The sequence below is a fragment of the Fragaria vesca genome, linkage group LG6 (genome assembly GCF_000184155.1).
Source record: "Fragaria vesca subsp. vesca linkage group LG6, FraVesHawaii_1.0, whole genome shotgun sequence".
Classification (NCBI taxonomy): domain Eukaryota; kingdom Viridiplantae; phylum Streptophyta; class Magnoliopsida; order Rosales; family Rosaceae; genus Fragaria; species Fragaria vesca.
In genome coordinates, this window is record NC_020496.1 from 1,766,395 (window position 1) to 1,778,965 (window position 12,571).

General features: G+C 38.7%; 3 protein-coding genes across 3 annotated transcripts in view; all 3 read left to right on the top strand.

The window, feature by feature from the left end:
- The first annotated feature begins 2,026 nt into the window (after positions 1 to 2,026).
- LOC101310908 (putative auxin efflux carrier component 8-like) lies at positions 2,027 to 4,560 on the top strand. Its single transcript, XM_004302105.1, has 5 exons — positions 2,027 to 2,722; positions 2,850 to 2,935; positions 3,143 to 3,300; positions 3,999 to 4,075; positions 4,191 to 4,560. The coding sequence occupies exons 1-5, from the start codon at positions 2,043 to 2,045 to the stop codon at positions 4,261 to 4,263; spliced, it is 1,074 nt and encodes a 357-aa protein (XP_004302153.1). The 5' UTR covers positions 2,027 to 2,042; the 3' UTR covers positions 4,264 to 4,560.
- Positions 4,561 to 5,658: 1,098 nt separating this feature from the next.
- On the top strand, positions 5,659 to 10,870 carry LOC101306156 (ABC transporter B family member 4-like). Its single transcript, XM_004304762.1, has 12 exons — positions 5,659 to 5,991; positions 6,075 to 6,129; positions 6,224 to 6,399; positions 6,482 to 6,703; positions 6,788 to 7,026; positions 7,135 to 7,660; positions 7,993 to 8,266; positions 8,455 to 9,326; positions 9,409 to 9,675; positions 9,755 to 10,018; positions 10,120 to 10,413; positions 10,517 to 10,870. Exons 1-12 carry the CDS (start codon positions 5,659 to 5,661, stop codon positions 10,868 to 10,870), a joined length of 3,876 nt encoding a protein of 1,291 aa, XP_004304810.1.
- Positions 10,871 to 11,161: 291 nt separating this feature from the next.
- LOC101306449 overlaps positions 11,162 to 12,571 on the top strand; it is a 9,796-nt gene continuing 8,386 nt past the window's right edge. Inside the window, exon 1 of the mRNA XM_004304763.1 lies at positions 11,162 to 11,251. Coding sequence (XP_004304811.1) covers positions 11,162 to 11,251 — 90 coding nt within the window. The remainder of the gene's footprint in view (positions 11,252 to 12,571) is intronic.

A 12,571-nucleotide genomic window follows, 5' to 3' on the forward strand; every position in this document is an offset into this window, starting at 1 on the left:
AGATGAAAAAGGATAGAAGCCAATGGAGAAAAGAACTAATTAAAGAACAATTCCTCGAATGAAAAGCAAATTGATCGATCACAGAAGACAAAAACCCTTGTGATTTAATTAACATATATTGATGGACCAAAATTGTCGAGCTATATCATGACCACGAAAGTGAATGAATATCGTAAGTATAAACAGAAACCCTTATTCCTTGGCTATACATGATATATGGATCACATCTGGTTCACACAACACACCAAGTCTATCTTAGCTTGTTGTTGCTCAACTTAGTTTAGTGGCATTGGTGCCACAAGTACATATATATAATTGGATCATTCAAATGGAACCTTTACACTACGTTTACAATTAGGATTAGAGAAAAGAGCAAAACCTAAACCATCCAATTAATCGCCAAAGGAGGAAACACCAATAACTATCTCCACCATGAGAACTCAATGCGTGCCACAATAAGCATGTCTCACATCCCATCAATCCATCGAGAGCACATACAGATTTGTGGGTAAGTGATCGATTCAACTTAAGTTCATTAAACAAAGACTTGAATTTAAGCTAGGCCTGATTACCTGGGAAAAAAAAGGTGGAACATATTCCATATGCTCATCAATGGAGAGCGTATATGTGTTGTGGATGGTGAAATTGTAATTGATATGTGCTTGCCAATATTACCACATAATTGGTATCTATGTTTTGAGCTTTCAATTATGCATGCAAATTGTCATATTATTGCAGCATCACCTGAAAACAATTTTATGTCTGAATAAATCCGCTTCTGAATTCTACAAGACGACAAAAAGCTATGTATAAGTGACCAATTTGGCAATAACAAAAAATAATAAACCAATTTGCACAGGTGGGTGGAACAAATGCTGTACTTCGATCGTTCCTTATATTCTATAAATAAAAAGATCAATATATGCTGACCATTTATATCACAAGCTCGATCATTATGTGAAAGCAACTTCACAATCTGAGGCACTCACAGGTGCAAAACTAAATGCATGTCAAGAATCCACGGCATATATCGAATACCATATACTGATATACACCCCCTCAATTACCTCAGCTCTCTATCTCATTCTGCAAACCACATAATCAGTGGAGCACTAATCACATAGTCTAGAGAACTTTTGATAGAACTATTTCGTCATCAATAATATATATTTGATAAAGAGCAATTTACCAAGTGTTTCAACAAAAGTTATCAATTTACTAAGTGTTTCAACAAAAGGTTCTAAAGGACGTTAAATTAAGGATTAATTTCAGTTTACCCTCATGAGGTTTGGGATTAATATCGTTTCATTCCCCATACTTTTAATTTTGAAAATTTACCCCCTAAAGTCTCAAATTTTCATAAATCAGATACAATTACTAAAATTTCGTCCAATTTGGAGTCAAATGACATGAAATCTTATGAAAAAAAAGTTCTAAAAAACAAATTAAGTTGTTATAAGACTATTGTAGTCCTTTTAGTGAGTTATAAAATCAAAACTAATGTCCGAATTAGACAAAATTTCATTAATTGGGCATGATTTATGAAAATTGAAAACTTTAGAGGGTAATTTTTCAAAATAAAAAGTATGGGGAGTGAAATGATGTTAACCTTAAACCTCAGTGGTGTAAACTAAAATTAATCCTCAAATTAACATCCAAAATTTTGAGATTCAGGGACCTGCAAGGTAAATTTTGCACGCTTGATTATGGTTCAGCTAATCAAATTTAGAGTTTGTGTGCAAGAGGCCACTTAGTAGAGACTGCTCGAGGATTAACCCTAAATCTAATACGTTAGTTTTTACCCTAAACCATTACATCATTTTTCCAATAACATCGATCCCTCCTAAAAGAAAGAAAAACAGAATAAACCAGAGAAAAGAACAAAGTTCGCTTTGTCCCTGCATTCACAGCACGTACGCATATATAAATACCCAACTCCGATCATGAACATAGTCAAATAGCTATAGTGCTTCTAATCCTTTTGCAGAACTAGCTAGTAGCAATACATTGGTAGTGCTTTGAAGCTGTTTAGATAGTAAATCATGATAGGATGGGAAGATGTTTACAAGGTGGTGGTAGCCATGGTACCACTCTACTTTGCACTCATTTTAGGGTTTGGCTCCGTCAGGTGGTGGGGAATCTTCACTCCTGAGCAGTGCGGCGCTATCAACCGCTTCGTCTGCTTCTTCACCCTCCCACTCTTCACCTTCGAGTTCACCGCTCACGTCGATCCTTTCGAGTGGAACTACCGCTTCATCGCGGCGGATGCCATTTCCAAGCTCATCATCGTGGTTGTGCTAGCGTTTTGGGCAAAGTGTAGTAGCAAGGGAAGCTATAGTTGGTCAATAACAAGCTTCTCTCTCTGCACTTTAACTAATTCACTTGTCGTTGGAGTTCCCCTGATGAAAGCCATGTACGGCCCGATGGCTGTTGATCTTGTAGTTCAATCTTCGGTGGTGCAAGCTATCATATGGCTCACCGTGCTTCTGTTCGTCTTGGAATTCCGACGGACGGGGCTAGACATCTCGAGTAATGATACAAGGGTTCAATCAGTTGAACTTCAAGGCGTGAAAGATGTAGAGGGCCTGAACCAGAGCACTGTGGCCAATTCACCTTCTTATTATTACTGGAGTTTGCTGAAGGGTGTGTGGCTCAAACTTGGGATGAATCCCAACTCTTATGCCGTTTTCATTGGAATTGCTTGGGCTTTTATAGCAAACAGGTAAAAATATACATGCACGGACTGAACATAGCTAGATAATAGATTATTACTAATTTACTAGGATACTGATATTTTTGTTGTCGTTTAACAGATAATATATTACAAACTGACTTGTGAATAATTGCAGGTGGCATATTGAGTTGCCAAGCATTATGGAGGGATCTGTTTTGATCATGTCCAAGGCTGGTACCGGAACTGCCATGTTTAGCATGGGTGAGTACTACAACTACTAAACTCGATCACCCCCGATAACATTTTATTTTTGGTCTCTAACTATCGACTCACTTTGCACTTTGAAGTCAATATATTATTATTTCTAGATCATTCACGAACTAGTGCCTGGTGAGCTTCTCGCTAATTAATTAACAAATTAAAACATAAAATGTTCTTATAAATTTGTTTACATGATTGTGGGTGTAGGTATCTTCATGGCACTGCAAGAGAAATTCGTAGCTTGTGGAACAAGCCTAACGATAATAGGGATGGTTTTGAGGTTCATTGCCGGACCGGCAGCCATGGCTATCGGATGTATCGCTGTTGGCTTGCATGGTGATGTTTTACGTGTCGCCATCATTCAGGTAATTCTAACCAAATCGATCATATATATGATGAGTTCGTTTGTCTTTCAATCTATCATATCTAAAATTATAACAACATACATCTCATCACTTTTCATGGAATATATGTCATTCCATTCCGTTCCATGACCTAAAAATGTGGTGGTGATTCCATTCCATGAGCTGCCAAGCAAATTAGGTGGCTAAGCTAAGCTGTATATACAGATGGTCTATAGTACCAATAATATATATATATATATATATATATATATATATTTATATATGTGTGTGTGTGTGGCTTTCATGAAGAGTGCTATTGCATGCCTAGCCTGGTACTCGATCACTGTTGAGCATGAAGAGAAGCAGAAAATCCATGAGAAACATTTTGTATGGAATATTTCGAGAACATATTAGAGTCTAGAGAAAAAAAATATACAAGCTTGAGCCATTGTGGTTTTAAAGTTTGGGAAATTATTAATTGGATACGTAGGATCCGACTAGCTCTCAACATGCAGCACACAGTTTTTAAAAATGGTGATAACTTTCTTGTTGGCCAAACAACAACAAAATTAATTCAATCCCACTATAACTTCGTGCCTAGTCACTAATGTTATATCTGATGAAATGCACATTGGTGCTTAGATAAATTAGTATACATGTTTTGTTTACGTACATCACTTTTATATAGGTTGTTGCTAATTAATTAATGAATTTTGCAGGCAGCATTGCCCCAATCGATTACCTCCTTCATATTTGCCAAAGAATATGGACTTCATGCAGACGTCTTGAGTACTGCGTACGTGATCTCGATTCTCTTCAAATAAACTGCAACCTAGCTACTTAAGTTTCGTTTTATGCTTCCAGCTAAATTTTAGTACTCACTACTTTGGGTTATGATGGCATATATGCAGAGTGATATTTGGAATGTTGGTGTCCCTTCCAGTGTTGATCGGCTACTATGCAGTTTTAGAATTTGTGCATTGATCGATCCCGGCCTCCATCTTCTTTTGACATGCATGGTCGATGTTTCAATCAATGAATCGAGAAAGAGAGAGAAAAAAGAAATGGCTGGTTCTCGATTTCTTGTTTTACATTTATTTTTCTTTGATATTATTTTGGTATGAAGCTATTGGTGGCCGGGACTAATTTCAGTTAGTCTTTGTAGTTCCAAATTAAACCTGCTGTAATCTAATTATCCTTCCTAATCTCAAGAGAGATTGAGTTGGTTCTCCTCTGATTATAACATCCGATCCCGGCGGTCTAATATATATATAGCAGCTGCATTATGTACTTTGGTTTGTCATGCTTCAATGCAAAACTGAGAGTTTCAGAACAGTTTCACGTCCGGTACTGTGCATAAAGGGTGGTTCTGAACTTGTGCTGCAACAAGCACCATATGCAACCTCCCATCCTCATTATATAATCACCAGAATCGAACATTTTTATATAAACTTGACGATATTGTGCAAGACGCGTATGCAGCGCAATGTCCTATACGTACGTATATACGACAAAATTTCGAAGAAGAAGACACAATACTGTATTTAGATACAGTTGCCCAGCGATTGGATCTTGATGGAGCTTGGCCCTTATTATCATGTTTCTTAATAGGATTAGTATTCTGGTGTATATATCAGTACCTTAATATATTCTGGTGTACGTGAGTGTAACATTAATATATTACAATTTATGTTGAAGAATTCCGAATATCGTTTTCAAAAACTAATTAGTCCACGGATAAAACAAAACGATGTTCCCTTATATATTCGCAGACTACGGTACCTCTAATCCTAAGTCAGTTTTGACGATGGAGAACACTGTTTCTACTTATTCTGATGGCCCTAGAGTGACACTTCTTTTTGTTTTTATTAATCTACTGTTGATCAGTTGACCTGCTTGTAATTAAATCGAGGACACCTAATTTTGAATTTGAAACACCCGGCTCTGCCTCTGTTTTGCCTATACATATATATATATACATGATCAATGTCTTTGAAAGTTTGAAGTATGCTCAACATGTGGATGTTACTTCATATATATGTATATACTGAACTGATTGAATTTTCTTGTCATTTTCCTTCGGTTGCTTAGTGACTACGTACTCTAATTGAATTCAAATACAGAATCCTATTAGGTTAATTTTAAATGATCATTTTCTCTGGGTTCTGCTCATGGACTTAGAAATTAGATTGCCTCCAATACTCGCAGTTTAATTGTTTGTGATTTTATAAGGCTAGCAGTTTACCACTGTCTACTGTTTCAACATCTCCAGCTTAATTTGCTTATAAATTGAGAGCATGTACGAGTACAACTTAATTTTCTGTACATTGTAACTAGTTGAAGATTCTCAACATTTGTTGATATCTTGGAGTTTGTAATATGGCAGAGGAAAATGGCTTTGGTGGCAATACAAGTATGGATGAAAATGAAGCACCACCATCAGAAAGCAAAGCACAAAAAGCAAGCAGAAGCTGCAGCATCACTGAAATACAGGAAGACTCGAAGGAGAAGACCAAAGGAAATGAGATTGTTCCATTTCACAAGCTGTTTTCATTTGCAGATTCAACTGATATCTTGTTGATGACCATAGGAACAGTTGGTGCCATTGGAAATGGGTTGTGTATGCCCATTATGACTATACTCTTTGGCCAATTGACTGATTCTTTTGGATATAGCGACAATAGCAAAGACATAGTTCATGCTGTTTCCAAGGTACCTCCTAACTTGTATATTTATTCAGGAATCTTAAATTGTTACTTTGAAAATTTATTCATTATTTTCTGCTATGTTATTAGGTCTCTCTAAGATATGTCTACTTGGCTTTGGGGGCTGGTGTTGCAGCATTCCTTCGTAAGTATATCACGTACTTAACTACTTAAGATTACTAAAGAGTAAAGACCATGTAAGCACACATTAAACCTAAATTTGCACGTTTGTCTGTCAGAGGTAGCTTGCTGGATGGCCACAGGGGAGCGACAGGCGGCACGAATAAGGAGTTTGTACCTGAAAACCATATTAAGGCAAGAAGTAGCTTTCTTTGATATGGAAACAAACACCGGAGAGGTTGTTGGGAGGATGTCTGGTGATACTGTCTTGATACAAGATGCAATGGGCGAAAAGGTACTAAACTGCTGCAGAAAAATTGGAGTATTTGTCATCTTGGTTCACATAATGCTGGATTTTAAAAGGTTAGCTTATGCAGGTTGGAAAGTTTATACAACTCATATCGACATTCATTGGAGGCATTGTGATAGCATTCATCAGAGGGTGGCTTCTAACACTCGTCTTGATGTCCACTATTCCACTTCTTGTGGCAGCCGGAGCAGTAATGTCCATTATCATAGTCAAAATGGCTTCCAGAGGACAAAATGCCTATGCGAAAGCTGCAACTGTAGTTGAACAAACAATCAGCTCAATCAGAACTGTATGTCAAGCTGAAGTCACAAGTTTGATACATGTATGTGAAATAGTGGAAGCATATAACACCTCTTAACTTTGTCCTGCTCAGGTTGCTTCATTTACCGGAGAGACACAAGCTATAACCAACTATAAGAGATATCTTGTAGATGCTTACAAGTCTGGTGTTCATGAAGGCTTGGCAGCCGGATTAGGTTTTGGCATGTTTATGTTGGTTATGTTATCCAGTTATGGTCTGGCTACATGGTTTGGTGCAAAAATGGTATTGGAAAGAGGATATAAAGGGGGTGCTGTGGTCAATGTGATTGTAGCTGTGATGGCTGGTTCCATGTAAGCTTTCATTTTGGTTTTTCATTAAATCTTAAGCTGATTTTGTATTTTTGTTCCAAGTGCTTGTATAATGAATTTTTTTTTACGGATGTTGTATGATCGTCTCAGGTCTCTAGGCCAGGCATCTCCCTGTGTGAGTGCATTTGCTGCTGGTCAAGCTGCAGCCTTTAAAATGTTTGAGACTATCAAGAGGAAACCAGAGATAGATTCTTGTGATACAAAAGGAATGGTATTGGATGACATTCATGGTGATATAGAGCTGAGAGACATTTACTTCAGTTATCCAACCAGACCGAATGAACAAATATTCCATGGATTGACAGTGAGTATCCCTAGCGGCACAACCACCGCTTTGGTGGGGCAAAGTGGAAGCGGAAAGTCTACAGTGATCTGCCTGATTGAGAGATTCTATGATCCACAGGCTGGTGAAGTTCTAATAGATGGTATCAACCTCAGAGACTTTCAGCTTAAATGGATCAGAGGAAAAATTGGTCTTGTCAGCCAGGAACCGGTGTTGTTTGCATCGAGCATCAGGGACAATATTTCATATGGAAAGTATGGTGCAACTTCTGAAGAGATTAGAGCAGCAGTAGTTCTTGCAAATGCTGCTAAGTTTATTGACAAATTGCCTCAGGTTCTAAATTTTTGACTCCTGGTTTCATTTCTTTTGATTATTTACTTGTTTTATTCATTATAGCCTCAGATATGCTCATTTTCTGGATTTAGTTTTCCTACTCCTTTTCAGTACATATAAGATGCTAACTTTGCAACCCAGTGTTACTTTGCAGTTGGTTGCAATTGGTACTTAAAGAGAGACCTACTTAGTGCCTTCTATTATTAATTTTAGAACATTTCCTAATTCAGTCTTGTTTTGACTATATGATTAGGAGTTCAAGATTGTAATCCATGTCATGATCTTAGACTATTGATTTGGTTTGAATTCTGAACTTCGAACTTTGAATTCAGGGACTGGACACCATGGTTGGGGAACATGGGATTCAGCTGTCTGGTGGACAGAAGCAGAGGATTGCTATAGCTAGAGCAGTTCTCAAAGACCCGCGAATATTACTTCTAGATGAAGCTACAAGTGCACTGGATGCAGAAACCGAGAAAATTGTACAAGAGACATTGAACAGGATAATGGTCAATCGAACTACTCTCATTGTTGCTCATCGTTTGAGCACAGTGAGGAATGCTGATATCATTGCTGTTCTTCATAAAGGAAAGGTGGTTGAGAAAGGTACTGAGTTTTTATGCATCATGAAAATATTTTTCATTTTCAATTGCCATTTCTCAAAACTAGTTACTCTCAGCTTACATCACCACAGTACCATTAGGATATTCTGTGGTGAAGTTTTTAAAGTATATTACTATTCCTGGCTGTAATTAATAACTTTTCACCTTGATGTTAAATTTTCCACTAATTAGGTCCACACTCAGAACTAGTTAGGGATCCTAATGGAGCCTACTCTCAGCTTATACACTTGCAAGAGCTAAGTGAAGCCACAGAACAGGCTGCAGACTATTCAAGGAAGTCAGAAATTAGTTCAGAATCTCTTAGGAAGATAAGTAAAAAGAAGTCATTTCAACGATCCTTAAGCCATGATTCCTCTGGAGCAGGAAGTAGCAGCCACCATTCATTCAAACTACCATTCGGTTTTCCCACAGGACATGAGATAGTAGATACTTTTACAGAAGAACCAGGTACAACAACTATGCAACAATCACAAAAGGCTCCTATCCGCCGCCTTGCCTACCTTAACAAGCCCGAGATTCCAGTGCTAGTAATTGGAGCTACAGCTGCAATAGCCAATGGTGTGATATTTCCAATTGTTGGTTTAATAATTTCCAGTGCCATCAAAACGTTGTATGAACCACCTGATCAACTCAAAAAGGATTCTAAGTTTTGGGCACTAATGTATGTGACCCTTGGTCTGGCTTCCTTACTGGTGATTCCAGTAAGATCATACTTCTTTTCAGTGGCTGGATGCAAACTAGTCGAACGTATTAGATTGATGTGTTTCACAAAGGTGGTTCACATGGAGGTTGGATGGTTTGATGAGCCTCGAAGTGGGGAAATTGGTGCAAAGCTCTCGGCAAATGCAGCCACTGTGCGCTGCCTAGTTGGTGATGCACTCGCTCAGGTGATTGGAAATATTGCAACAGCAGTCGCCGGTTTAGTGATTGCTTTTGTTGCATGTTGGCAGATGGCATTTATTGTCCTGGTATTGTTTCCTCTTATTGGTGTCACAGGATATATGGAACTAAAATTCATAAAAGGGTTCAGCGCAGATTCAAAGGTAGGACATAAAACTAAGGCCCTTTGAGTCTCATATTTATACATGGTACTGCTGTATTACTAACACGAATACATGAATGCAGATGATGTATGAGGAAGCAAGCCAGATTGCTACTGATGCAGTTGGGAGTATAAGAACAGTTGCTTCATTCTGTGCCGAAGAGAAGGTGATGCAACTATACAACACAAAATGTGAAGGCCCTATGAGAACTGGGATTAGGCAAGGAATTATCAGTGGCATAGGATTTGGTTTATCGTTCTTCTTGATGTTTTCTGTCTACGCAACAAGTTTTTATGCTGGAGCTCAACTTGTGGTGCATGGCAAAACAACATTCTTAGATGTTTTTCGGGTAATGGTAGTATGGTACTCTTCCTATATCTAACACTCAATAAGTTTGGAGACTCACTCATTGATCACATGCTTTGCAGGTTTTCTTTTCTCTAACTATGGCCGCTATGACGATTTCCCAATCGAGCTCCTTAGCTCCTGATTCATCTAAAGCAAACGCTGCTACTGCTTCTATCTTTGCCATATTAGATCAGAAGTCAAAGATTGATCCGAGTGATGAGTCTGGGATGACAATGGACAATGTAAAGGGAGATATTGAGCTTCGTAATGTATGCTTCAACTATCCGTCCAGGCCAGACGTTCAGGTTTTTCAAGACCTCAACCTGGTCATTCATTCTGGCAAGGTACATTTTCATCATAGTACTACTCGTCATTCCATTAAGAGACAAATATTGAAAATCATATTGGCATATTATTTTACATCATGAGTTAAATCTAAATTCAGACAGTTGCCTTGGTTGGAGAAAGTGGGAGTGGGAAATCCACTGTGATCTCACTATTGCAAAGATTCTATGATCCTAACTCGGGTCACATTACACTCGATGGTGTTGAAATTCGGAAGTTCCATTTGAAGTGGCTGAGGCAGCAAATGGGACTTGTGATCCAAGAACCAGTTTTGTTTAACGATACAATCCGTGCCAACATTGCATATGGAAAGGAAGGAAATGCAACAGAAGCTGAAATATTGGCTGCATCTGAATCCGCCAATGCTCACACATTCATTAGTGGTTTACAAGAGGCAAGCCAATCAATTAGTCCATGAACATTTTTTCCAAGTATATTATGTTACAAATCTGTTGCAAATAACAAGCTGCATTGTTTTTTCTACAATGTATATGCAGGGTTATGACACCATCGTGGGGGAACGAGGAGTCCAATTGTCAGGTGGACAGAAGCAACGTGTAGCGATTGCGCGTGCTATAATTAAAAGCCCCAGGATCGTACTACTAGATGAGGCTACTAGCGCACTAGATGCTGAATCTGAGAGAGTGGTACAAGATGCATTGGACCTTGTCATGCTAAACCGGACAACAGTTGTGGTGGCACATAGATTATCTACAATCAGAAATGCAAACGTTATTGCAGTTGTGAAAGACGGAGCTGTAGTAGAGAAAGGAAAGCATGAGACTTTGATAAGCATCAAGGATGGTTTCTATGCATCCTTAGTTGCATTACACAATACACACCAAGACTAGTTGTCGCAGAATAAATACTGTATTTCATAGTATGTGTTGAATAGAATTTGCCTTAACCTTCTTAAAACAACTTTACAAGATATATAGTAGCATCTATGCTTCTCTTACAAGTATTAGTTAAATGTAATTGCAGCAAATCAGCAATAGGTATTTACAACCAAGATACAACATATCAATGGCAATGCATTAAACTCTCTAACACCACCCCATTAGAAGCACATGACGGTGCTTATGGAGGGGTTTAGTGAGAATATTTGCCGGCTGATCAATTGATGGAACAAAGCAAACACGATGGCTACCAAGGGCTATTTTCTCGTGAACAAAGTGGTAATCAAGCTCAATGTGTTTCGTGCGAGCATGGGAGACAAGATTGGAGGCCATGTATGTAACATTAAGATTGTCACAATGCAACAAGATGGGAAATTCAATGTGTGCACCAAGTTCATTGAGTGAGAATGTTAACTAAGTTGTCTCAGCACTGGCATGAGAGAGGGAGCGGTACTCAGACTTGGCGCTGAAACGGGCCATTGGTAGGTTGCTTTTTAGAACACTAGACCAAGTAGGTGCCAAGATAGACTAGGTAGCCAGAAGTTTTGCGACAAGAGTCAGGACATCCTGCCCAATCGGCATCAGCATAGGTAGAAAGATGAGTTGGTCGGCGTTGAGGACCAAAAAATAAGCCATGACCAAGAGTGCCTTTGACGTAGCAAAGGATCCGTTTGGCAGCAACTAAATGAGGGAGCCGTGGCTGACTCATGAACTATGAGATGAAGTTAACAACAAAGGCAATATCAGGGTGTGTGATGGTCAAGTACTACAAAGAGCCAATTTGACACAACCCACCCCGAATTTCACCTGAAACCCAGAGTAAGTCGTGCGGGGACCACCTCCAAGAAAAATTTACCGAAAAATCGGCATAACCTCCCTTGAAAAATGGACAACCCTTCCTAATAATACCTGCAAACACTTCTGAAATTTAAATCCAACCTTAAACTCCTGGAGCCTCCGTGCTCCCCAAATCACAACATCTCCCAATTTAATTTCTAACTTAAACAAGAAAAATCTCATAGCCAACAGCCACAGTTCAGAGCAACTCTATTTGAAAGGAAATGGACTAGAAATATAAAAAAATGAGCGGAAACTACACTATTGACTATGCCTCTTCTCCATATACGTCCGACCTCAACTATGCAATCCTGCAAACTGGGCATTTTTAAAACGAAGAGCCCAGGGGAAAACATTTGAAAACGAAACGTTAGAGTGAGTGGACAAAAATAAATTAACGAATAAAATATTTATGTTTCCCCAAATCAATTTCCAAAGTAAAATCGAATGCATGCTGCAAGCGATAAAACTTTCATCTCATAATATCGAGCCTCTCAGGCTCTAACATATATGTATGTATTTACACTCGTCCATACTCCCTATATAAATTCATGGGTCTATATAGGGCTACTACGCTCGCGTCCAACGCTCACGTCACGCCTTAATGCGGTGCTACACTACGCCATCAAGGTGGACAGACGGGTGTATAAATATGTGTCCATACCCCCTATATGAATTAAACACTCAAATAGGGCTACTACGCTTACGTCCAACGCTCACGTCACACCATAATAGCGGCTATATGCTACGCCATTAAGGTTAGGGACGAGACACATATGGCTAGCTAGCATTTATTATACATACTCTCTCATAATA